This window comes from Bos javanicus, chromosome 2 (genome assembly GCF_032452875.1).
Source record: "Bos javanicus breed banteng chromosome 2, ARS-OSU_banteng_1.0, whole genome shotgun sequence".
Lineage (NCBI taxonomy): Eukaryota > Metazoa > Chordata > Mammalia > Artiodactyla > Bovidae > Bos > Bos javanicus.
The window spans coordinates 79,665,321-79,691,231 of NC_083869.1; the positions used below are offsets into that span (position 1 = coordinate 79,665,321).

Below are 25,911 nucleotides of genomic sequence, written 5' to 3' on the forward strand. Positions count from 1 at the left end.
AACCTTATCAAGGAAACCCTCAAAATCTCAAATTATGATAATGGAGGCTTAAAAAGGAACATTAAAAAAAAATCTAAATGATGCTATCCTTTCCCCGTTTGTACCTTGCAGAACTTGGCCCAGGTGAGATGACCATCATTGTAGCTAGACTGGACTAGAATGAAAGAAAAGAATGAGATTGAGATTTTTATTAAATAATTAGACTCTTCAACTTGGTGCTCAATTTGGATTGCACTCCCCCAAGCATTTCCTAAGCACCTGCTATGGGTTTGCAGTGTATTCAATGCTAGAAACAGTAAAAATAAGATGTCATGAAAATTTTTATCCAGGAAAGAATTCTTTTCGATGGAGGAGCTAAAGATAGCCTTAGGAAGTGGGTGGGTGTCTAGAACCAGGCCTCCATGAATGGATAGGATATAAATTGTCAAGGAAGAGGCCACTCCAGGAGCAAGAGTAATGTAGGTTTAGGCATAGTGGATATGAACAAGGCTTATATATGAGACCGTAAGAGCAGCCTAATGTTGGTAAATAAACATTATAAAATAAATCTGTGAAAACAAGACTGCCAAGAGTCTTGAATATTATCATGAAAAGAATGAACTAGAGATCCATTTAGCAATAAGGAACCACCACTGACTGTTCTGATCCAGGGCAATGAAAAAAGAATTTCTGTCTAAAATTTAAGGAAATTATAAGAATAATTTGATGAAGATCTGAAAAAAATATGGCTGCTATTTATACTATATATTTAAAAGCTTTATTCACTCATTAACAAATATTTATTGAATGCCACTATTGTGGTTTATGAATTAAATAAGGATCAAAAACTATTTATATTAAGTAAATTTTGTAATATTCCCAATTTATTTAAACATCAAGTGCTCAGATAGTAGATCCATGGGCAACATGGCATCCCTTTTAAGTCAAGTTTAACCAAATCACACATGACTCACTACTGCTAATCAAATACATCTTTGGCTGTACTTTAACTAGAAATGTATACAAATTCAATTTTAACTCTTTTCTTGGTGCTAAATGTGTTCACCCTAGGTTTGTCAAAACATACATATCTTCTAAAATTCTTTTAGAAAAAACTTACACTGTAGTCACTATATGGAGTACCAACGACTATTTTGCAAACTTTAGACATAGCAGTCAAAACTGAAATTTTCCTGCTATGAAGAATTAACTATGATCAGGCACTTCCCTGGTGGCTCAGATGGTAAAGAATCTGCCTGCAATGCAGGAGACCCAGGGTTCCATCCCTGGGTTGGGAAGATCTGCTGGAGAAGGAAATGGCTACCCACTCCAGTATTCTTGCCTGGAGAAATCCATAAATAGAGGATACAGTCCATGGGATCCCAAAGAGTCACACATGACTCAGTGACTACCACTTTCACTTTGGGTAGTTTTTAAAATTTCAAATAAATTTCCTGACCCTGGGATCAGCTGTTTTCCAGTTGGTTAATAACCACTGTAATATTAATATGAAAGATCAAGGCAGCATTAAGGCTTCACAGTACATTCAGTGGAAATGGCATAAGAATATCCTAGAGACTGGAGTGCCAATAGAAAGGAAGGTACTTTAGAACTGAACAGTCCTGGCCTGCATCTTGTCCTTGCTACATACTAGCTGTGGCAAGTCATTTAACCTCTGAACTTAGCTATCCTCATGTATAGAATGGATAGAATAAAAAAATAGAATAATTAGTTATCCTCAATATTCTGCCTTAAGGAATTTCTGTGAGAAGGAAAATGTAGCATTTAGCCCTATATCCAGCAATATAGTAGGCACTCAATAAATTGTGGTGAGCATTATTATTATTAATAGTAATATCACCCTCATTCTTTAAAACTCTTGATTACCAGAAACAGGGGCAAGTCCTCCATATGCCAGCTCTTACCTGTTAGCTTCTCGGCCAGCATGTTGAGCTGATCTGAGTTCAGGCCACGACCAACATATGATGAAAACTGCCAGCTCATCACTTCCAGGAGTTGACTCAAAGTGGCAGATGGAGGATTATTAAAGAAAACCAAGTTCTGAAACAGAGTTGTATTGATGATTGTATGTATTAATCACACTGAATACATTGCAGCTCAATATATAGGATTCCTGATTAAACTCTTCAGGTTAACCTAAGTTAACAATACAGATCTATTGTCTCATCTCTGTTGTGCTTTTAAATTAAGACTGATTTTGTCTTTTCCTAAAGAGTTCCTGGTTCTTTGAGTCTAATGTAATATATGGTTCTATCTTATTCCCTAAAGAATCATTGGGCAGCTCTTTAACTTTCCCTGGACTATAGACTATCAGTCAACTCATACAAGTACTTAACACTGTCCAACAAATAATTAAACAGATACTCTCTTCTGAAATAATATTAATCTTTTAAAAAATATTTATTTTTGGCTGTGCTGGGTCTTCACTGCAGCTGTGCTGGGTCTTCATTGCAGCACGGGAGCTCTTAGTTGCTGCAAGTAGGCTTTCTCTATTTGTGGTGAACGGGGGCTACTCTCTAGTCGTGGCACACAGGCTTCAGTAGTTGTGGTGCACAGGCTCAGTTGCCTCAAAGCATATGGGATCTTAGTTCCCAGACCAGGGATCAATCCTGTGTCCCCTGCATTGGCAGGTGGATTCTTAACCATTGGACCACTGGACCAGGGAAGTCCCCTGATATAATGTTAATCTTAAACAAAACTTGTATCATGATATTTAATTGGTTTATCATGGGTTAGTACAAGTTATACCTTGACCAGACAAAGCATCCCAAAGTACAAAAATAGTTAAGTCCCAGGCTAAGGAAGGGAATCCTATAATATGAACTCATAATTAACTTGGGACTCCTGTTTTAGGATGGTCTTTTCTAATATTGTTCTAGACAAGAGGATCTTTTGTATGATCAACTGCAAAAGATCAACTCTTTATAACAGCAACTGGGTCAACAATGGCAGAACAGAAGACTTCACCTCAGATTACTGGAAAGGAGAAGGTGAGAAAGCCAAGAAAGATATTTTAAGGAAGAAGGTGGGTGAGAAATTAAGAAATCCTTTGCAATATGGGGAGAAGGTCTTTGGCAAACATGACCAAGCTGGGCAGCAAGAAAAGGAACCAATTCAAGAGACTTCAGAAGGTGGGAATAAAAGAAGACATGGCATTCTGTAAGGAGTGAGAGATAGGAGAGGGAAGAGTAGAGAGAAAGAATTTCCTTGAACATGAAGATCGTATCTGGACAGATGACCAAAATGCATAGAACATAATTAAGGTCTAGGAGCTTAGGTTTTGAACCGGAATAGTTAAGAGAAGCTAGAGTTAGCTGTTATGCTGAACTCTGTAAGCTGGCTCTGCATTTATGTGTTAGGAGCTGTATATGAAATACATCTCCAGGTTCCTCATCTAAAACTAGAGCAGAATCTGAGATGCTAAAGCAGACATCTTTGGTGGCTTTCTCATAGAAGAAGGATGCTGAAGAAAGCTAAGGGTGGTGGCACTGCACTCTGAGGCTAGTCCATCTTCTTCCTATATCCTGGAATTGGATGAAACATTCTAAACGTGTAGTTTCTAATGGAGAATGACATTAAATCTCAGAAGTGTTGACTGTTATTGACTTTACAGACCAGGTAACTTTTCGGAAATATTCTAGAAATAACTTTGGGAGAAATATCAATAACCTCAGATATGCAGATGACACCACCCTTATGGCAGAAAGCAAAGAAGAACTAAAGCGCCTCTTGATGAAAGTGAAAGAGGAGAGTGAAAAAATTGGCTTAAAACTCAACATTCAGAAAACGATTTAAAATCATGGTATCTGGTCCCATCACTTCATGGCAAATAGATGGGGAAAGAATGGAAACAGTGTCAAACTTTATTTTTTGGGGCTCCAAAATCACTGCAAATGAAAAGACACTTGCTCCTTGGAAGAAAAGCTATGACCAACCTAGACAACATATTAAAAAGCAGAGACATTACTTTGCCAACAAAGATCCATCTAGTCAAAGCTAAGGTTTTTCCAGTAGTCATGAGAAGATGTGAGAGTTCAACCATAAAGAAAGCTGAGCACCAAAGAATCGATACTTTTGAACTATAATGTTAGAGAAGACGAGAATCTTTTGGACTGCAAGGAGATCCAACCAGTCCATCCTAAAGGAAATCAGTCCTGAATATTCATTAGAAGGACTGATGCTGAAGCTGAAACTCCAATACTTTGGCCACTTGATGCGAAGAACTGACTCACTGGAAAAGACCCTGATGCTGGGAAAGATTGAAGGCAGGAGGAGAAGGGGATGACAGAGGATGAGATAGTTGAAAGGCATCACCAACTCAATGGACATGTATTAGTTTGAGTAAGCTCCGGGAGTTGGTGATAGACAGGGAAGCCTGGCGTACTGCGGCCCACAGAGTTGGGAAGAGTCAGACATGACTGAGTGACTGAACTGAACTTTTCTAATGAGTTCTGTTCTTCTTACTGCAGGCAGAGAGGAAGCAAGGCACAGGACACTCTGCGCCTTCCTCTCTGCAGTTAATCTGACTCAGATGCAGGGCACCAGAGGATGAGAAGTTACAAGGCTGAGGCATTTTCTATGCTGTGTTTTTTTTAAGCACATTAGACAAAAGGGAGGGAATGCTTGGAGCTGACTCATTATGACTATTCCTACTTCTGGGATGTGAGGTAGAAAAATTCTTCCCTTTGGAAGGCACATTTGCTTTGCATCAAGAAGAAATAGTTATTTACTTCTGATCTATTTTCGCTAGACCTTGGTGGTTTCCAGGACAACACACTGGGGTTTTGTTAAGAGAGAATGGAGGGAAATCCTGACTCATCTTTTTTGCCACACCCTTCCTTGATGGTCTTAATAGAAGCTCCTTTAAGAAGTGCTTCTACTCTCTACTTCCTTTGAAACTTGAGACCAATTTTTCATCCATATCTTAAATAACCACCAGATGGCATTAGAAGCCAATTTGAGCCTAGAATGGATTTAAATCTATAATCAACTTGAAAATCTGTAGTGTTGTTAGGTGAGATTGGTGAAAATGCTAGTCAATTTCAATTCAAATTCAAATAAGTATTTGAAACCAATTCTCGACCTTTGTGGAAGAGCCAGTGTGGAGAGGGTGTGGCCAGTAGTTGAGGAGGTAAACATAGCAGTCAGACCTCAAATTTTGGAGAAGGGATTCTCCAGAGTCCAGTAAACAGAGCAACTGGATGGCCCTAGAACCCTCTGTGATGCACAGAGTTGGGAACTGACCAGACCTCAGAAATAAAGAACATCTGTCTGTCACTTCTGCTAGCCAGAACTCTCTCATGGTCCAAGTACATCAGAACATGTTATTTTAAATATGACACAAGGGAGGAATCACACAAATGAATATATGGGAGTTTTGAAATAAACAATCCACAAAGATATGCCAAAATTTATACACACACATATACACATACCTTTTGGGGCCCATGGGTTTTGTTGACCATAAAACAAACCAAATGGAATTAAAGGGGGAGAAACAAGAATAGGGTCTCTACCTGGGAATCGTTGGTTGACACATTGTACCAAATGATGGACGCCCAAGCATTAGGTAATTGACTGACGTTGGAAATCATCACCACAGGTAATGAGCAGGTCTGGTTTTTGTTTTTTTAAAAAACAAAAGGCACAGTTATTACAGGTAGTAGCATCTTACATTGATTTTATACTTGGATCTTTCCCCTAAAGGGCCATCTCAAGTCAACCCCACTCCTCCAATCCTGGTGTCTACACTGCTTTGGTACTAAAATGATTCATGAAGGCACTGGAACCATCTGAGCATACATGAGTCAAAGTACAGGGAGGAAAGAAGCAATAAAAATAGGGATCCTTTCAGAGTGCTTGGTCAGTCGGCTCCAATATCTTCCCTGATATTATGTAGATATTTTTACTTTCTTGTATCATGTTCTGCCTAAAATGTAACTAACTAGAGCTTGTATTGACTTAGCAACCTTCTTCTTAATAAGTTACATCAAATAATCTAATTTAAAATTTATTTCTGGAATGGATTAATATGTTCAAATTATTATCTAACATCTCATTAATATCAGTATCAGATATGGGGGTTTTAATTGTAGAAGAGGGAGAGGTAAGTGACTTTGGAATACGAAATATTATGGGAGATAGAACTGCTGCTTCTATTGTCATAGCACTCAACTTAGTACTGTTGGTCTAACGTTTTCAACCTTATGGAACAAACAGGCTTCACAGACTAATCTGGGAAACTAATCAACTTACATTAGTCCCTTCGCATTAACAGAAGTTATATTGCTTGTAGACAGTGAAATGCCCACTTGAGGAACTTAACAGTTCATGGAAGCAGACATTTAGGGAAAAGGGATGAAGGAATCTCTGGAAAATTTTATAAATATGTTCACATTCATTAAGATAAAAGAGTGAAGGCAGAATGCTAAAATAATATATTCTACAAATAGAACCATATTCAGGTGTATGAAATTGTGTTCATTCATGCACTCATTCATTCATTTATTCAACAAATGTTGAGCATCTGTTATATGTCAGGCACTGTGCTGGGCACTGGTAATGGAAGGATAAAGGTGTGATATCCTGCCTTCAAGGAGCTCATTGTTAATTATGTTCAATTTAATTCCCCATTTCTTGATTCCTTCTTTGAGTTCAATGGTGACTGTTATCAGAGGATCAAAACAATCTGCTATTAATGTTCCTATTATTGGTCTTTGCTCATCACACTATAAATTGCCTTCTTCTGAGGCAATTTTATGTACAAATTGAAATTTTGAAATCATACATGACATGGTTCAAGTATATTTATTTCTTTTTAAGCTTTCCACTGAGTATCCGTGACTCTGGGAATCCCAGAAAACAAACAAAATATACAGTCTCAGCAACAAATTATTCAATATGTATTGAATTATAATGACTGAGATTTTATCATTTATATATATATATATATATATATAAAATTTAAAAATTATTTTTTGGCCATACCACATAGCTTGTGAGATCTTAGCTCTTTGACCAGGAAACAAACCTGGGCCCTTGGCAATGAGAGTGTGGAGTCCTAACCACTGGACAACCAAGGAATTCCCTTATCATTTATATTTAATCAGAATAATATGTGCTGACTAATGAGTGAATATTTGATAAACTGATTTCCTAAATTACAACAAAAATAATGAATAAGGAATGTACTAAAACCTAGAAAATATTGAGTTTTCATCTTCAAATACCAATTCCTGAAAATGTTATTAGTAAATACTAAATATTCCTTGAAACACCTACCTCCAAATCTATGGTCAGTCCATAGAGGCAGATCTGTGTCTCAAATGTTATGGAATGAAGCTCCTCAGTCACCATGTGACAGCCCTAGGGGGAAAGAAATAAAGTGTTATCTTACAAATGCATATGCATGTGCGCTAAGTCGCTTCAGTCGTGACTCTCTGCCACTCCATGGACTGTAGCCCACCAGGCTCCTCTGTCCATGGGATTCTCCAGGCAAGAATACTGGAGTGGGTCACCATGCCCTCCTCCAGGGTATCTTCCCAACCCAGGGATTGAACCTGTGTCTCTTGTCTCCTGCATTGTCAGGCAGGTTCTTTACCACTAGTGCCAACTGGGAAGCCTTCTACAAATATGTATAGTTGTTACCTATTATTAGATGTGCTTTTATAAAAACTAACAAATTCTTAAAGTATAAAGTATAAAATACCCTCAAACATCTTGTTATGGAACATTCCTTATTTTAAAAAGTTAAAGGATATACAGAGTTTAAGAACTCTTCCTTTCCACAAACAGAATGATATTGTCTCTAAAACAATGAATTTTCTAGCTTCAACAATTCCAGCATATTTTCATGAGTTGAAATCCAGATAAGTTGCTCTTTATTTTTACTTTTGGAAATTTGTCCTTTTGACTTATCAGCTATTAACAAAAGAAAGCCAGATGTGTGTAGCTATAACAAAAACAAGTCAGTATCATAATGGATTTTTTAAAAGCAATATCAAACACGGTTAAACATGGTTAAGTGGGAAAACTATGTACTTTCCTCAGCTTCTTCCAGAAACTTCAATAAAAGTAACAACTGGGGTTTTGTTTACTTTCCAATAAAATAAAACTGTAACCTAGGTCTGGGAGTGAAAGCTAGGGGAGTGTGGAGCGAGGGTGGCAGTTAGGGGCTATGTGTTTCAGAACCAGGGGTGGAAGCATTGAGCCCCCCGAAGCTGGAGAGTGAGGGCTGAACAGGACAGGTAGTTACTAGTCTCAGCCTAGGCAATGAGGTTCCCAACTGCCCTGACCCTGGTGGGGTTTTGGTTAGTTAATACATCCAGTGCTTACATTACTATGATTATAAAAAAAATGTTAACAGATGAACTATATAACAGTATGATTGCATTTCCATTCTTATATTATTTTTAGTTTTCCCTGGACTTATTAGTTGCCTCAGACTTTTTACTTAATCAATTTGTTTTATCTACCTGTTACTATTGTAACCTGAAACACTGAATATATTAAATAAACTAAATGCTATACAATAATATTGTAAAAATGGATGAAATTCATATGTATGAAGAGCTGGTATTTAAGAGCCATAGCTTAATTTAAAAGAGATAACCATCAAGGACCTACTGTACAGAACAGGGAACTCTGCTCAATATTACATAACAACCTAAACAGGAAAAGAATTTGAAAAAGAATAGATCATGTATAGGTATAACTGAATCATTTTGCTGTACATCTGAAACTAACGCAACACTCAGGGATTGAATCCAGGTCCCCTGTATTGCAGGCAGATGCTTCTACCATCTGAGCCAGCAGGGAAGCCCCTAATCAATTATACTACAGTATAGAATAAAAAGTTTTTTAAAAAGAGAGCCACAGCTTAATCTTTTTCTAGGAATAATTCAGAAGTATATAAACAAAAATATCAAGAAATATCAGTATGTTCTTAACATAATATTTAGAGCTCAAAAAGTGATCACCTCTGAGGAGTGGGTTTGGAGTGGGAAGGAGTGAGACAGAAATTGCTGTTTTTCCCAGGATGAAATCTGACAGAAACTTGCTATATGCCCAGAACCAGCAGTACTGTCATCATCTAAGAGCTTGTTAGAAAAACAGCCTCTCTGGCCTCTTTCCAGGCCTACTGAACCAGATTCTGCATTTTAACAAGAACCCCAGGTGGAATTTATGAGGCAATTATTCTCAATGTGATGTATCCACATTGTGTTTAGTCTCAAAAGGGATGTAGAAAAATTGGAGATGATATAGAAAGCTTAAACGATTTAAAAAATAAGTCCTGTGGGAACATATGAGCAGAAGTGGAATTATCTAGATTAGAAAAGTCAGGGTGGGGTTGTGGGTGGCTGAGTCAGCTCTGAAAGGGAGCTCTTGCTACTGAATATAGTTAATAACAAGCTGGAGTCCTTTTGTGTTAAATTTTAAAAAAAAAAGTTCTAATACGATGATATGAATGACAACTACATGAGGAAGATTTTATTGATAATGCTGTTGCTGCTGCTGCTAAGTCACTTCAGTCGTGTGCGATCCCATAGACGGCAGCCCACCAGGCTCCCCTGTCCCTGGGGATTCTCCAGGCAAGAACACTGGAGTGGGTTGCCATTTCCTTCTCCAATGCATGAAAGTGAAAAGTGCAAGTGAAGTTGCTCAGTCGTGTCTGACTCTTAGCGACCCCATGGACTGCAGCCTACCAGGAGGAATGTTAAAATGTTAAAATTTTAAAATAAAATAGAAAATTAAAAACTCCTCTTTCCCTTGGGCCAGAGCATTGTGGTACCTTCCAGTGCCTGGAGGTGGTTAGATTGACTCAGTGAGACTGCTTCTTATGGATTAGTAGAAAGTTATGTTACTGAAAATTCTTTTGAAAATTCTCTTAGACCACCCCTAAAATTATTCCCAACACACCAAACAACCAGCCCCCTCCCCCAATTTACTTATTATGTAGAACTAAATTGTTCTTCCTTTGATTGACCATGAGATGAAATGGTCATGTTTAGGCACCAAGTTGAACAAAAACCACATTTTTTTTTTTTTTTAAACAGCAGAAACTCTCACTGCCCTCTGGGAGGAGGTATTTACACTATGCAAAGTGAGACAACAGAAGAATCCACAAGCCCATGTTCACTAACTGGTGCCACTCACATTCTCACTGAGTTCAGTGGTGGAAAGGATACAAGCCTGTGTTTGTAGATTTGAACAGAACATTCGAGAGGCCTGAGGCAAGCGCTCAGAGGGAGACCACATACCATATGTCTAAATATTTAGCCTTTATAAATCAAGTTAACAAACATTAAAATATGGGCTAGTCTCCTGCCTCAACAGCTAAGCTTTCACATGACCTAACTGGCCAGGTTTTAACTCCTCAAAGTCCTGCTGAAATATGCTGTCCTGGGGAGAGCATGACCTTCTGGGACCACTTCCCATCCTTCTTTCTTCTACCTCTGTGAGGGGCTGACCTGACGAGTGTGGCCCTGAGGCCTCTCCTCATGCCTGAAAATGTTTGCACTGATGGTTTCATCAGTGCTTGAGAGAGCAGACCTGGGGAAAAGGTCTGTACAGCCCTGAAAGTGGGCTTGAGGTCTTCTGGGCTGGGAATGCTGAAGCCCTGGGCTCTGGTGAGCACATGGCCTTGACTACCCAGACACCTCTCTCTGTAGGGAGGGCTACAGTGGGAGGACTGCCAAAGGGAGCCTTTGGATTTCTTATCCCTCCTTCATTCTAGTCTCTGTAGTTTAATTTGTTTAATTAAATGTGTGTGTATAATAATTCATCATCAATATAATTCCCTCACACCTTTGGGTTATGGCACTTGTGTGCTCACTGGTCCAAAGGGCAAGAGTCCCTCAAAGTGTGAGAAATCAGGGCTTTACAGAGCAGTGACACACAGGGTTGTCCATTAACTTTGGAAGAAGACGCTGTACTTAAATATTACTTTGTTGAACTATAATGTGGATGGTGAGAGGTTTACATACAGATTCAAACTAATTTCCAGTGTTTGCTTTAAACTTCTGATGCAACCGTGAGGTACATTTAGAACGAAATCCAACAAAGAAGCTGACATCAGCTTCAACATGTGTATCAACAATATACAGGACTGGAGGACAGCAGCTCTGACAGAAGACAGTGTCATTAACTTTCCAAGCTTGCATGGCCACCAGTCATAGTCTTTATTATTTTATCAGTGCAGTCCAAGCTAGAGACACTATTCAATCTCACATTCCCAGGGTCCATTCCTTACAGACTGTGAAAATATCATAGATAAGATGGACCATTAATGTTTGTATTAAAAGCTATTTCAACCATCTGAGATTATTATAGATTTAAAATATCCATATTTATGATATTTATATTAATGACATTGATGATATAACTGGATTGAATGTATTGCACTTTTAAAGAAAAGCACCCACTGGATAATCTGCTAAGAAACTGAAAAACTGGCTAAACAACCTGACCAGGGCTCCACCTAGGAAAATATATGGAACCTAATGAAAGGTGTAGATGTCACCATATTCTTTTTGTTACCTCTGTGCATGCATGCTAAGTCACTTAAGTCACGTCCAACTCTTTGCGACCCTATGGACTGTAGCCAGCCAAGCTCCTCTGTCCATAGGATTCTCCAGGCAAGAATACTGGAGTGGGTTGCCATGGCCTTTTCCAGAGGATCTTTGAACCCATGTCTCTTATGTCTCCTGCATTGGCAGGCAGGTTCTTTACCACTGCACCATCTGGGAAGTCTCCAATAGAGTAGGACATTGCTGTTTATCTTGCTCATCTCTTAACAAACCGTAATCTATGATAATGTTGCACATGGAAAACTATGTGGAATAGAAAACAACTGCAATAATCCATTTGCTTAATGAGTATTTGCTGAGTTCCTATCATGTGTTAGACCCTGGCCTAGATCCAGGGAAACAATAATAAGAGGGGAAACAATGGTAGAGTCATATGATAGAGAGACCTTAATCACAGAATCATAGGAAATAAATGTAAAGCAACAACTAATTCTCAATCCATAAAATAAAGGGACTATATGGAAGATATTGCCCCAAAAAATATGTTTCTAGTGTTACTTGTGCACCAATCTTTGTCTTTAAAAAGCATTGCAACTACTTAAATTAGTTCAGAAGGCAATCGACTTCCTGTGAAAATGCTTGAGCCGGTTGGAGTGTGAGTGGTGGATCTGTGTTTGAGAACACTGAACCTTGAAAGAACATCTGTTTGGCTATTTTGTTAAATGAAACTCAAGTCAGCCAGGCTTTACTAATAGCTTCTTTGTGCTTCATGACTTTCCACCACATAAACAAAATTACCTAACACCTCAGTCTGTGGCTAAAACTGTCATTTATCAGTTAAAGCCTACTGACAGAACAAACTCAAGAGACTGCAATTTCAGCCTCCTTGTTCAAACAGTTTCTGCCATTTCAACAATCACTCTCAAGCCATATCTTAGGACCTCCAGGAAAGCCTGCTTCCTTCGAGTGTTTATTTTATAGAGATAGACTGAAGCTTTCACCAAGTTTGGCAACTTGCTAGATGATGGAATCTTATCTTCAGCATGATTATTCCAAGGAAAAAACAAAGGTGGGAGAAAGAACCAGTAATTGCAAACCTTGAATTTGTGACAGCATGTCAACAGATTCCTCATTCCAAAGCAAATCCTTTAAATTAAATGCATTTTGAAAAATGACCCGATTCTCTGCTGCACTTCTGAAGATTATAGAATGTTTGTCAAAGGAGCTTCAGAGATTGTGTAGTCTAATGGTTCTAAAATCTTTTTTTAACCCTGGAACATGTTCTTAGAAGTAAATTTCCTACCTGGGCCCCTATCTGTAAAATACTTAAAATAGGACTGATTGATTGAAATAGGGGTGGGAAGTCCAGAGCTCCACCATTCACCAAACCAAAACTAAAGAGGGACTCCACTGGTCTTCCTAGCGGTCTAGGGACAGCATGTGTCTAGTGCAACTTCCTTCTTTCACCCCGTGCTCCTGCCAGGAGCCCCTGCACCTCCCGACAGGTCACTTCTTCCCAGATGATCTCAGAGTCAGATGCCAGGGGGCGCTGAAGTTCTAAAGAGGTTTGGATTGGCAGTCTTGAGGAAACTGTCATGGTATGTTCTCAATCATTTAATGAGTATTCAGTCTAACCTCTCTAAAGTAGGAGAGGAGGACCAGGTTGGGGAAGTTGTAAGGCAGCAGGCATTGAGAGTAGACATGCAAGCCTATAAAAGGGGTGTATATACATAGTGGTCTGAGGTTTCATGGACCTGGAGCCAGAAGAGGAACATGCTCAGTGGCCCTTAAAGGGAATATTTCCAGCAGAGCACCTGGCAGAGAAGGGATGTTAGGGATTCATAGTTTATCCTAAGCCAGGAACCACATTTAGAGTCATTTCCGCACCTGTTACAGAGGGGGCAGCCTGGCGGGCTGGTCAAGAAGCCCATGGCAGACAGGTGCACAGTGCATTGCAGTTGACTCTCACACACTTCATCCTGTTTGGTCCTCACAACAACCCTATGAATTGCAGATGAACATGAAACCATTTTATAGTTAAGGAGATTGGGAGTTAGTGAGGTAAAGTGGCTGGTGCAAGGTCAGCTGCCTGTAAGAGGCAGGGCCATCAGCAGTGCTGGTTCCTCTACTGTACCAATGTGCACAGGAGATACAGCAGCAGCGAGAGTTTTCTTGGGAAGCATGATTTTAAATTCTTCTAAACTTTGTAAGGATTCTGGTGCGAGGTAGCTACATGATTTCTGAGCAGGTGGGTAAAGTGAGGAAAACAGTAGCTTAAACAGAGGAAAGAATGAGATGCTCCCCACAAACCTGCAGAGATCTTATAGGAATCCCAGCAAATTGGGTGTGTGTATGTGTGTGTGTGTGATGAGATAAAGGAGTCAAAGTAGAGTGACAACCATCATGGCCTCTGTGTGTGTGTGTGATGAGATAAAGAGGTCAAATCAGAGTGACATCATAGTGTGTGTGTGTGTGTGTGATGATATAAAGAGATCAAAGCAGAGTGACAACCATCATGGCCTCTATATATGTGTGTGTGTGATAAGAGGTCAAAGTGGAGTGACAACCATCATGGTCTCTGTGCATGTGGGTGGATGGGTGTGTGTGTGTGGGTGGGTGGGTGTGTGTGGGTGGGTGGGTAGGTGTGATGACCTAAAGAGGTCAAAGCAAATGTCAACCATCACAGCCTCTCCCAGGGAAGGTGTGCCCCACCAGAGGCAGGGTGGCACAGTGACCAAAAGCATGGACCCAGGAGCCAGATTGCTGAGGTTTGAATCTAAGCCCGAGTGCTCAGTGCCTCAGTTTCCCTGGCCAAAATAAGTATGACACTAATGGTCTCTACTTCCTGGCACAGTTGAGAGAGTTACATCAGTCAGTGCCAGCAAAGCTATTAGACAGTGCGATACAGAGTAAATGCCACACAAGGATTTGTCAAGTAAGTCCTTATCAGGCTATGAACTCCTGCTGCAGGTACATAGATAAGCGATAAGCAACAGCTACTGTTTGAAATTTGAAAATGAGGTTATAACATCCTGGCTTCCCGTTCTCCCTAAATTTTGGTTACTGCAATTCCTGGCCCCATGACTTTGTGAATTCCACTTAATCACCAGATCCTCCCCCACTCTTTCCTAACTTTCCTTTTGTCACCCCTAAGTTTGGCCAAGCTCCTGATTCCCATCTCATCTTTCTGAGTCCACTGCATATATTGTGTGACTTTTCAATGGTTCCTATAGCACATAAAACAGCATTCAAGTCTATGGTTTGTTTTGAACGTACCAAGGAGTCATATTAAAATTCTGTCAACAGGGGGAGCTCAAAGAACAGCTTAAAATAAAATTATCCAGTTCCAGCAAACTTGGGGGAAAAAAAAGAAAATCATTCTGCTATAACTGCATGATTTTGTTATTAATCAGAAAATGAGAGGAAATAAATTCAAAATGAGATAAATAGGCAGTGTTAATGAGACATTGTTTTTCTATAGTGGAAGCTGATTTACTTAGATCTCTGTCTCTAGAGAAATTCAAGTAGATTCTGATTTTACATTCACAAAGATGACAAAGTACTGAAGAATTCAGCTACTTAATTTATTCCCACTTGGTTTGTCTTCCTTAAGAAGAGTTTAGAAGCATTGTGCTTAGTCTATTCAGACTTAAGAAATACTATTCAGAGAGGTCACTGCATGAAATGCTGTTTGCAACTTTGGTGAAAATTCCAAGATTTGTGAAACAGACTTTTATTTATAATATGCTAATGTTTTAATTAGGAAGTTTGGAAAACCTTTATGGATTTCTATAAGGTGGGAAGAATAACCCCTATTTGTTTGGTTTACTAGAATATTCTTAAACTCAAAAGCTTTGTTCCTGTTGTATCTGGGCTGAGAAACCTGTTTGACAGTCTGCTGTAAGCCAAGGTTGTACCTTGGGAAGAAAGCTTAGCTCATCCTTGGTGGAGCAGTGATATCTGGCAAAAGAACTTTAAGACATGGGTAAGATAATGAAGAATTCTTGGAAGGGAAAAATGTAGAGCATGAAAACTGTTGTGATGGATCTTTGTGGTTTTGTGGAGTGGGCTAGATTGACTAATCGAATGCTGGATTTATAAAGTGTATTTTCTTCCAAATAATTTGAAGAAATTTCTCATAGAGCTGTAACACTAAAGCCAGGAGATTTAATTCATACCAACCACACCACAATAAGCTTCATTGCTTTCTAACTGCATCATGTAGGTGGTCTTACACATGCAGTTTCTCTGAGCATGGAGCATTGGGCATTATGACTCTGATCTCTTAGAGGAAAAAAAATGCAATATTTCTCTATCAGATCATTTGCCAAGGGTCATATTTTCAGTTACTGTAACTGAAACTGTAAACATATTTACAGTTACTGGACTCAAGCCCAGGTTTTCTAATTCCAAATACGTAGGGCATAGAGAAATGCCCTAGTATCTGCCAAGTCGCTTCAGTCGTGTCCAATTCTATGCCACCCCATGGACGGCAGCCCAGCGGGCTCCCCCGTCCTGGGGATTCTCCAGGCAAGAACACTGGAGTGGGTTGCCATTTCCTTCTCCATGCATGAATGTGAAAAATGAAAGTGAAGTCGCTCATGCCCCACTCTTAGCGACCACATGGACTGCAGCCTACCAGGCTCCTCTGTCCATGGGATTTTCCAGGCAAGAGTACTGGAGTGGGTTGCCATTGCCCTAGTATCTAGGTCAACTAAATAGATGATTCCCAAAGCCACTTCCAATTCAGGATTTGGCAACTCTATTATTTACTGACAAACTCGAACACCTGGGCTGCATCAGTTTGTTCTTTTAATCGATTCATCCACTGAAGTGCCAACCTTAGATATACGAGTAAAATAATTGATACCATAAAGTAATAGAACTATTTTCCACTTATGATTTTCACATACTGGGTCATGATGTTCAAAGACTTACCTCTTACCTGTGGAAAATGAGTGACGTTATGATATTCTATAATAATGAACTGACTACAGAAATTACAGCAATACGATGCAACCAGTTTAAATCATGTCCTCCAAGAGTAAGTTTATGGAAAACTGTTCACTTCACATTGCTATGTGATGAAAAGCAAGTTATGAAAAATTGTGTGTATATATACATTTAAAGTAATGTATACATATAAAGTCTAGAATGATGTGAACCAAAACATTAATAGTTGTTTTCTTAGGAGGATGTTATATGCAATTTCTATGCTCTTCTTTTTAAAACAAAATTTCTTATACAGTTGGCAATTATCAAGTTTTACATTTGTAATTAGAGAAACATGAATTTGATTTTATATAAAAATATAAAGGGCAGTTTAAGAGCTTTTGCCTTTTCATATTGTTCATGAGCTTTGTAAAAATAAGACATTATAAGATTATTTCCTAGAAAAATTCCTTCGGAGAAAACATTTCCTACCTCATTTCCTTTGTTTCCAGCACTAGACTTCATTTCCTTTGGCTGCTGTGAAAGAGGAAACAACAATGTTTGGATGGAGAAGCATTATCTGCTAAATACCAAGTTGGTTGTACCTATTATAGCGGTTTTCTCAGTCAGAATTTTGACTTCTAGAACAGTAAGCTAGATGTCTTCTAACACACTGAAACCTAACATAGCTGCCCAGATTCAACAGAAAGTTTCCTGTTTCATCTCATGGGACGCCACTTGAGGAAGTTTCATTGAGATAAGGGAGCAAGCTGGTATAAGACTGTTTTTCAGCCACATTTTGAAAGAGGAAATCATATTGCGATGTTTTAGAATATATTCAGCACTCCTCTGTACCTGGAAAGTATCATCTGAGCTAAGCCATGACAATTCTCAATGCCTATGAAATCACGTCTAACACACAGGCCTGGGGAAATAGACACGGGCCAGTATGCACATGGCATGGTGAGCTACTAAATGCCATGAGAGAAGACACAAAATGTTCATGACATAGACTACTCAGTGGGAAAATAGGATGGAAAAATAATTAATGTGTACAATCTGATCCACTTAAAAAAAGAATATAAAAGTACATATATATATATATTATATAGTGAAAGTGTTAGTTGCTCAGTCGTGTCTGATTCTTTGTGACTCCATGGACTGTGGCCTGCCAGGCTCTTCTGTCCTTGGAATTCTCCAGGCAAGAATACTGGAGTGGGTAAGCCATTCCCTTCTCCAGAGGATCTTCCTGACCCAGGGATCAAACCCAGGTCTCCTGCACTGCAGGCAGATTCTTTACTGTCTGAGCCACCAGGGAAGCTCTCTATATATGTATACACACACATATACATATATATATATATATATATGAATGAAAATGTAAAAATAAGGATGTCAATAGTGTTATGTCAAGGTGTTGGGATCATATAGGTGGTTTTTAATTTTTAAAATTTTGCTTTGCTGATTTTCCATATTTACTTTGGTATTAAAAAGTGATGAAAGGTATTATATACTACTACTACTACTAAGTCACTTCAGTCGTGTCCAACTCTGTGTGACCCCATAGACGGCAGCCCACCAGGCTCCCCCGTCCCTGGGATTCTCCAGGCAAGAACACTGGAGTGGGTTGCCATTTCCTTCTCCAATGTATGAATGTGAAAAGTGAAAGTGAAGTCGCTCAGTTGTATCCAACTCTTAGAGACCCCATGGACTGCAGCCTACCAGGCTCCTCCGTCCATGGGATTTTCCAGGCAAAAGTACTGGAGTAGGGTGCCACTGCCTTCTCCGAAGGTATTATATAAAAGGTAATGTATGTGAAAATGCTTTGCAACTAGAAAAGCATCATGAAAACTAAAGTTTTGTTATTTTATATTTTATCCTTCCTGGAATACAGACTCGACCACTTTTTGGTATGTTTCTTGTCCTTCCTTTTTCAATTGACTCTTTTGGGAGACAGGTATCTCTAAATTAAGAGCCTTTTATGGCTTCATTTATTAGCAAACATTGGCCATTATTAAAGTTTCTTGAGAATAGGAATTGAACTGAAGCAAAAAGAGTGCTAGTTATAAGAATGTATATGTATGATCACTCATCATTACATTTAATTGATTTAGCAGTCTCATACAGAGGGATTCAAGGATTCACACAAAAACAAAATAAAAATTGAACACCAGTATAAATTTTGTATGCAGCTATCTTTCTGTTAACATAAATTTTATCTTTTAGAAAGTAAACCTTTTGAGGCTGCTTCACTGGTGTCCCAACATTCAGGTGAGGTACCTTCTCAATGCTAATAAGCCAGGTGAGTAACATGTTTTTGGCTAGACAGCAATAGGGTATTTGGGAATCTAAGAACTATGCAAAGAATTAGAAAGGAAGCAGGAAGAGAACTCTAGGTTAAGAGGAAGTGGTAAAAACAAGAACAGGATGAGGCTGGGTCAGAAGCTTTCTAGAAATGCCAAGGCCAACTGTGTGCATCTCACACCTAAAACCATCCTATTTCCCCAAGCCAATCCTCCTAAAATGACAGAGATTTTAGCCAGACCTGCCATTGTATGCTAAGTCGCTTCAGTCGTGTCCGACTCTGTGTGACCCCATAGACAGCAGCCCGCCAGTCTCCCCCGTCCCTGGGATTCTCCAGGCAAGAACACTGGAGTGGGTTGCCATTTCCTTCTCCAATGCATGAAAGTGAAAGTGAAGTCGCTCAGTCATGTCCAACCCTCAGCGACCCCATGGACTGCAGCCCACCAGGCTCCTCCGTCCATGGGATTTTCCAGGCAGGAGTACTTGTTATTGGGTATCAGTTGGGGAGATTTTAAAAATGAAGCCAGGAATGCTTATCTACTTTAAGACATATTATCTCTGTCATCATGACCAAAATATTTTGACATATATTTGTTTGACATTTATTTAATTAAGTCATATATTTAGGTACAACATCACCATTGTTAGGAAATCAGACCTTCTGAGTTAAGGTTCAATTTTTTTTTTTACCACTTTTAATTCTTCAAAGATGGCATGTTTTATTTTTCAGTACGATCCTTAATTCACATAAGAAACACTAAAGAACAAAACACATTAAATTATAAGCTCTATTAGTTTAGATGTGTCTGATTTGGAGGGGTGGGGGGGAACTTGGGTCATTTCACTGCTTAACTCACCAAATGTCGAAATTCTACAGAGAGACTCCCGTTGGAAGATTCTTCAATGGACATGGCTTTGACGTGAGTTCCACAAAGTACGAATCTTCGATTGCTAGAGAGGAAATCTTAGCTATTTACAATGGTCTCAGGTAAAAATGTATTTATGGGAACAACAAAAAAATTCTAAAGTAAATGTCTTACCTTAGAGTTGAAGCATTCCTGTAAAACCAAGAAGATTCTTTAAAATGAGTTAAGAGATCTAAAAAAAGACTTTTCTATGCTACTTTAGAGGATGAGGATAGTATATAAAATTTCATTTCATGTCTTTATAGTAAAATTTATAAAGTCAGTCTTCATCAGAGTTCTGTTAAATGTTTGAACTTTAAAGTCAAATATTGAAGTACATTGATATATAATGTTAGAGAAGTAAATTTAAAAGTTAAAAATTATTCTATAAAATAAGGACAATTCTTCTTAAAAAGTCTTACAATTTCATGTTTCAAAATGAAATTAGAAACTTACTTGTCAATTGATGCTTTCACCTTTACCTGATAATTTAGTTCTGGTAATTTTATTAGCAGTCTGGAAAAAATACATAAAGAATTAAAGATAAAAATTTTCATGGCTAAAAGCCTTTTTATATTTAAAGATTTAAATATATTTATGCCAAATATATATAAATCAAGCTCACATTATTTCCAGTCTTATGTTAGTGTGTTTTAAAAATGTCAATTCCTCTTTACTTTGCCGTTTTACTAATATTGACATCACCTGCTTAATAGAACACATATTTGGAAAGTATTTCCATATTGCTTTAGTTGATGTATGTTGGATAATGCATTGGCTAGATCAGAAAAATAGCTATATATTTTGGCTAATGCCTAAATTTGGGTTAGACATATAAATAAAAGAAAAAACTTTTGTAAATCTATTTATGTGGATTCATTTAATTCTCATATTATAAAAAAATTGTAAGCTTAGTAAAACTAAATGTTTTGATAACTGTTTTATGGTAAAATACTGAGAAAGACTAGGATGCTGATAGAATATGGAAAATTCCACTTCAAATGCATTTGCAGACTTTAAAGATATTACATGTAAGTGACAGCAAAAATTTATAACTGAAAAAGACCTAACTTCACACAAATAAATGATTAAAGGTCAAAATAACAATTCCTTGAATTCCTTCAGGTGTCTCCTTAGCTTTCCCCAAATTTTCTAAGCTATACCTTCTGACATAACCTCTCTGCAGGTTCAGTTCAGCTTCAGAGGTATTCATTCTGTCATTCACTCACTCATTCATTTACATATACACTCATCCCAAACATTGTTTATTCACTCAGCTGCATTGAGCTTCTTATATAAGCCCAGTACAGCCCCAGACAGTGGGAAACTGGCATAATGAAGATTAAGGAAGGAGCAGAGTAGACATGGTGATAAATCAAAGGAAGAAGTCCAGCTAAACAGATGAAATTTAAAGAATGGTGATAAGCAACTGATTGACATTAGAGAAATATAATCGTAGATAACAAACAACCCAAACAAAACAAAAAGAACGTATCAAGGTTTCTTAAAAATCCTGCCAGAATTGGTTTTGGGGTTTGGGATATGATAATATAAAAAAGCCTCTTGATGAAAGTGAAAGTGGAGAGTGAAAAAGTTGGCTTAAAGCTCAACATTCAGAAAATGAAGATCATGGCATCTGGTCCCAAATAGACGGGGAAACAGTGGAAACAGTGTCAGACTTTATTTTTCTGGGCTCCAAAATCACTGCAGATGGTGACTGCAGGCATGAAATTAAAAGATGCTTACTCCTTGGAAGGAAAGTTATGACCAACCTAGATAGCATATTCAAAAGCAGAGACATTACTTTGCCAACAAAGGTCTGTCTAGTCAAGGCTATGGTTTTTCCAGTGGTCATGTATGGATGTGAGAGTTGGACTGTGAAGAAAGTTGAGTGCCGAAGAATTGATGCTTTTGAACTGTGGTGTTGGAGAAGACTCTTGAGGGTACCTTGGACTGCAAGGAGATCCAACCAGTCCATTCTGAAGGAGATCAGCCCTGGGATTTCTTTGGAAGGAATGATGCTAAAGCTGAAACTCCAGTACTTTGGCCACCTCATGTGGAGAGTTGACTCATTGGAAAAGACTCTGATGCTGGGAGGGATTGGGGGCAGGAGGAGAAGGGGATGACAGAGGATGAGATGGCTGGATGGCATCACGGACTCGATGGACGTGAGTCTGAGTGAACTCCAGGAGTTGGTGATGGACAGGGAGGCCTGGCGTGCTGTGATTCATGGGGTTGCAAAGAGTCGGACATGACTGAGCGACTGAACTGACTGAACTGAATATAGCTGCTGGTACTGAGGAAGTCATATGAAGTAAGATGAAATGATTTCCCTTTTTGCCTTCCTCTCTATCCTGTATCAGGATCTGGCTCACTATTAAGTGCTGATGACAAAAGGGAGTCCCATGTCACCTCTTTCCTTTGAAATAGGACGATGGAATATTTTCGTAGAGTGGGGTTTTAGGAAAAAATCTTAAATACCAAGTAAAGGATCAGCTGTCAAGACAGTGAGGGAATTGGGTACAGAAAAGAAGAATGGGGACTGAACAGTTAGATGGAAGAGGAGGGCAGAATACCCTTGCCAGGGACTAATGGTCTATGCCTCTGGCAGTCAGTTTAAACAACATGCCAGGTGATGCCCATTCAAGGACCTCTTCCACTCAGAGTTCTTCGCTGAGCAATCCCTACTCATCTTCCCTTTTGCCCCAGAGAATATCTTGGACTGAATATATCATATATGGGTGTCTCAAGGGAAAGCAGGATATATGTACCACCCTTCTATCCTATTTCCCTTTAGTGTTACAATTTTCTGGGTTGTATAAAGATGTGGGGATGAGAAAGGAATACATTTGAAAATTAGAAAATTTTAAAAAGGAACCTGGTTTCTGCCTTTTATTTTTGTTTCTTAGTGTTGTGGTGCAAATTCACACAAAGGAAATGATTCAGAATTTCAAGTAGGGTTTCTGAAATGCAAATGAAAGACAAATACCTTCCTTTAAAAAATGAAGTTCCTAGGTGATGGGTGTCAACTAAACTTATTGTAGTCATCATTACGCCATTTATGCACATCAAGTCTTTATGCTTAAACTTACACAGTGTTGTATGTCAATATGTCTCGATAAAATGAAACTGAACTAAAAATGGAGTTTTAATAGTGATCTGTGACCAAGGATGCTATCATGGGATCTTAACTACCATCTACCATGGCATCACAACCTCTTGTACTGGTCTGGAATTTCAGCTTTCCAGAGATGACCTAGTGATTAGGAATTTAAAGCTTTGGGACTTGGAGATTGAGGCATGATGAAAATCTTTGAAAGTCTGAAGTCAAACTCATTATTTTAAAAAGTCATTAGGAAAACTGTATGTGTTAGTTTGCTCATGAAAATGAAAAGAATCACATACATAGATAAAGCAGCAACAACATAATCATTTCTCTTTAAATCAAGTACATAATAAGGATGTGCTGAAAATCATGGTGTTGAGAGTTTTCATGGAAAATTCAATAAGATAGCTTCTGGGTGATCACAGGTAAAGAATGTGCCACCATATGCCTGGATAGGATATTCGAACCTCTACAACCTGTCCCAATCTATCTTCTCAATTCTCTCTCTCCCCTGCTCCCCATGCTTATAGAACAGTGACTCCTTATTTTATAAAGTCCTTATTTCTAACAGTTTCACTCTCACACCCCTGCTCTTCCCTCAAGGTCCTTCCTCACAGTGACCACAAGCATTCTCTAGGCTCCCCAGTCTTCTCTCAAGTCAATCTTCTGAGCAATTAATCCCATGTCATCCGAAATTGTGATTTCATACTTTCATGCTAATGACTCTCATGCCCTCATCTTCATTGTTCCACTCTTTATAAGTAGGGCTCTCACCTTAATATTTCTGTGGGTATTTAATTTACCATAGCTGGGCATGCAGGTGTCACTCAATAAAGAATAGTTGCATGAAAGCCACATTGAAAGAAATGAGCCTTAATTACACAGTGGCCGTAGCACCATAAATATGAAATAATAGAATACATTCTGCCTACCTTAGCTTTACAGTAAACTGAATGAGAGTCTTAAGTACCATCGGCCTCTGAGGGTGGGTTGGCATGCATGGCTGTCGTTCAACCACAAATGAGCTGGGGTCAAAGGAAATGAAGCATGTCATTTGAAAATACTGAAGACATTGACAGGCTGAAAACCACAGAGTAACAGGATGCTGTCCTCTTATAAGATCCAAATTTTCTACACTTATAAGACATTCAAACTCCCGTTAGGCTCAAATCTTTCCAAGACTTCACATAAATAATTATCAAGAGATGGGAAATGCCTAAAGATTTCCCTAAATAACAACAGTAAATAATTTTTAATTATTACATTTAGGTCAAGAATAAAAGCCCCAGTCTCTTTTTATCATAATAAACATCAAGTAGAAAGTTAATTTCATGCCATTTTTGACCTAGATATCAGGATTTCTGGTACACAGTAATATTTTTTTTCTTAAATGAGCTTATAAACATAAGCATATTCTCCACCCTTCATTTCTTGAATATGTATTGATACTTAAGTAGAAATCCTTGAAATCTTTTTTTCTAAAATATGAAAAATGAACTTTGGGTGGGCAACATGGTGACTCACGAAAAACTGGGTTAGGTGGTGGAAGAAGTGTTGATGAATAAATAGTGATGAGTAAAAAAATGTTTCTGGAACTCTCTGGAGCTTTATTCACTGCACCCTAAAGCTCACTGTTTAACACTTCTCTCCCATTCCTTCACCTGAGCACCAAAACCAAACCAGGGTGTCCTCCCAACTACATAGAACTGAAGCTGCCAGGAGGCATCTAAATGGATAACATTTGACTTACTCTTTTTTTTTAAGCTGAAGTATAGTTGATGTACAATTTGTTTAAGTTGCGAGTGTAGAGCAGTGTTGACTTACTTCTTAAAAAGGTTGTAGATCAAGAAGGTGACTCTTTCTAGCAGATGTGCTCTTTGCAATGGGATAGGATCTCCTTCATATGTCATTTTCGAAGATTGCTCCTCTAATTTCTCCAACTGCCGTCTGAGTTGGAACAGACTTTCTGCCAACAGTGTAAAGCTATTCAACAGTCAATGAAAAATGCAGATAGTTTTTTTCTTCTAAACTGCACCATTTTAACTACTTAGCAAGTATTACTAAATAATTATTAAATTAATTAGTCATTTAATTCCATTAGCTTAGTGACTTGTTTTTTACGTTTATTTTCCTAACTCAGTTTTTCTCTAAAATGCTTGATAGATGTTACCTGTTTTCAATGATTTAAAATTTTTACCTTCAGTTTTAGACAAGAAATCATTTAGAAAATTTTGTGAATGTCTGGATTCAAATTCCTTTGTTTTTAAGGTATTTTTACGTATTTGGTTTCACTGGGTCTTAGTTGTGGCACACAGGGTCTTTAGTTGCAGCATGTGGGAACTAGTTCCCTAACCTGGGATCAAACCCAGGCTCCCTGCATTGGGAGCACAGAGTCTTAGCCACTGGACCACTAGGAAACTCCCCCCAAATTCCTTTTAATTATCTTTTTTAAAAAGTCTATTAAACATATATATTTTTAAAAGATGGTACTCACTAAAGGGCAAAGAGAGCAAATTTAAAACTTTAAAAATACATTTTATGAAGAATCTTATGTGTAAGTATACTGATGGAAAAAATAATGTGACCTCCCCCATATATATTTATACAAGTCCTAAGTATTAACCAAAAGATTGTCAATGGATCTTTCTGAAGAAAATTATCTGCTTAGAATTTTGGACCTTGGATCTCACTTAAGAAATGGAGGTGGCAGCTTGGGCTGGAAGTCTGGGAAAGAGGGAGATTGAAAGGCACACAGAAGGGGCCTCCAACTAAGAGGAGGCAGAAGTCTCATCACACTGACTAAGTCCATGTGCCCTGACAGCAGCTCTTTCTAGGTAAACTTTATTCCCCACAACATGGTAGAAAGAACTGTCAACCTCTTACTGAATTTGGTATAAGCACCATTTCTGCTATGCTCTCTATAGCATAGAGGACCCTTTGTTGTTTATCTTGTTTTCACAACAACAGTGAAGTTAGCGAATCAAAATATTTCCCCAAGGAAATCAACAAATTTTAAACAGAGCCCAGTTACTTTTCTTGAGAAGTAGTCCTGGAAGTGCAGAGCTTTTAGTGCAAGTGTGCCCACTTATATGTGTTTTTATCGCATTGGATTGTACCCCTGGAAAGCAATTTTCGA

General features: G+C 38.4%; 1 protein-coding gene across 4 annotated transcripts in view; it reads right to left on the reverse strand.

Moving 5' to 3' along the window:
- The window catches only part of STAT4 (signal transducer and activator of transcription 4), a 137,230-nt gene that overhangs the window by 9,468 nt on the left and 101,851 nt on the right, over positions 1–25,911 (reverse strand). For all 4 annotated transcript variants that reach the window (XM_061440422.1, XM_061440438.1, XM_061440448.1 and 1 more), the window contains 10 exons: positions 24,600–24,758; positions 23,708–23,800; positions 20,126–20,185; positions 19,805–19,822; positions 19,622–19,715; positions 16,953–16,997; positions 7,282–7,365; positions 5,517–5,615; positions 1,905–2,040; positions 105–154 (listed from right to left, as the gene is read on the reverse strand). In XM_061440422.1, coding sequence (XP_061296406.1) covers positions 105–154; positions 1,905–2,040; positions 5,517–5,615; positions 7,282–7,365; positions 16,953–16,997; positions 19,622–19,715; positions 19,805–19,822; positions 20,126–20,185; positions 23,708–23,800; positions 24,600–24,758 — 838 coding nt within the window. The remainder of the gene's footprint in view (positions 1–104; positions 155–1,904; positions 2,041–5,516; positions 5,616–7,281; positions 7,366–16,952; positions 16,998–19,621; positions 19,716–19,804; positions 19,823–20,125; positions 20,186–23,707; positions 23,801–24,599; positions 24,759–25,911) is intronic.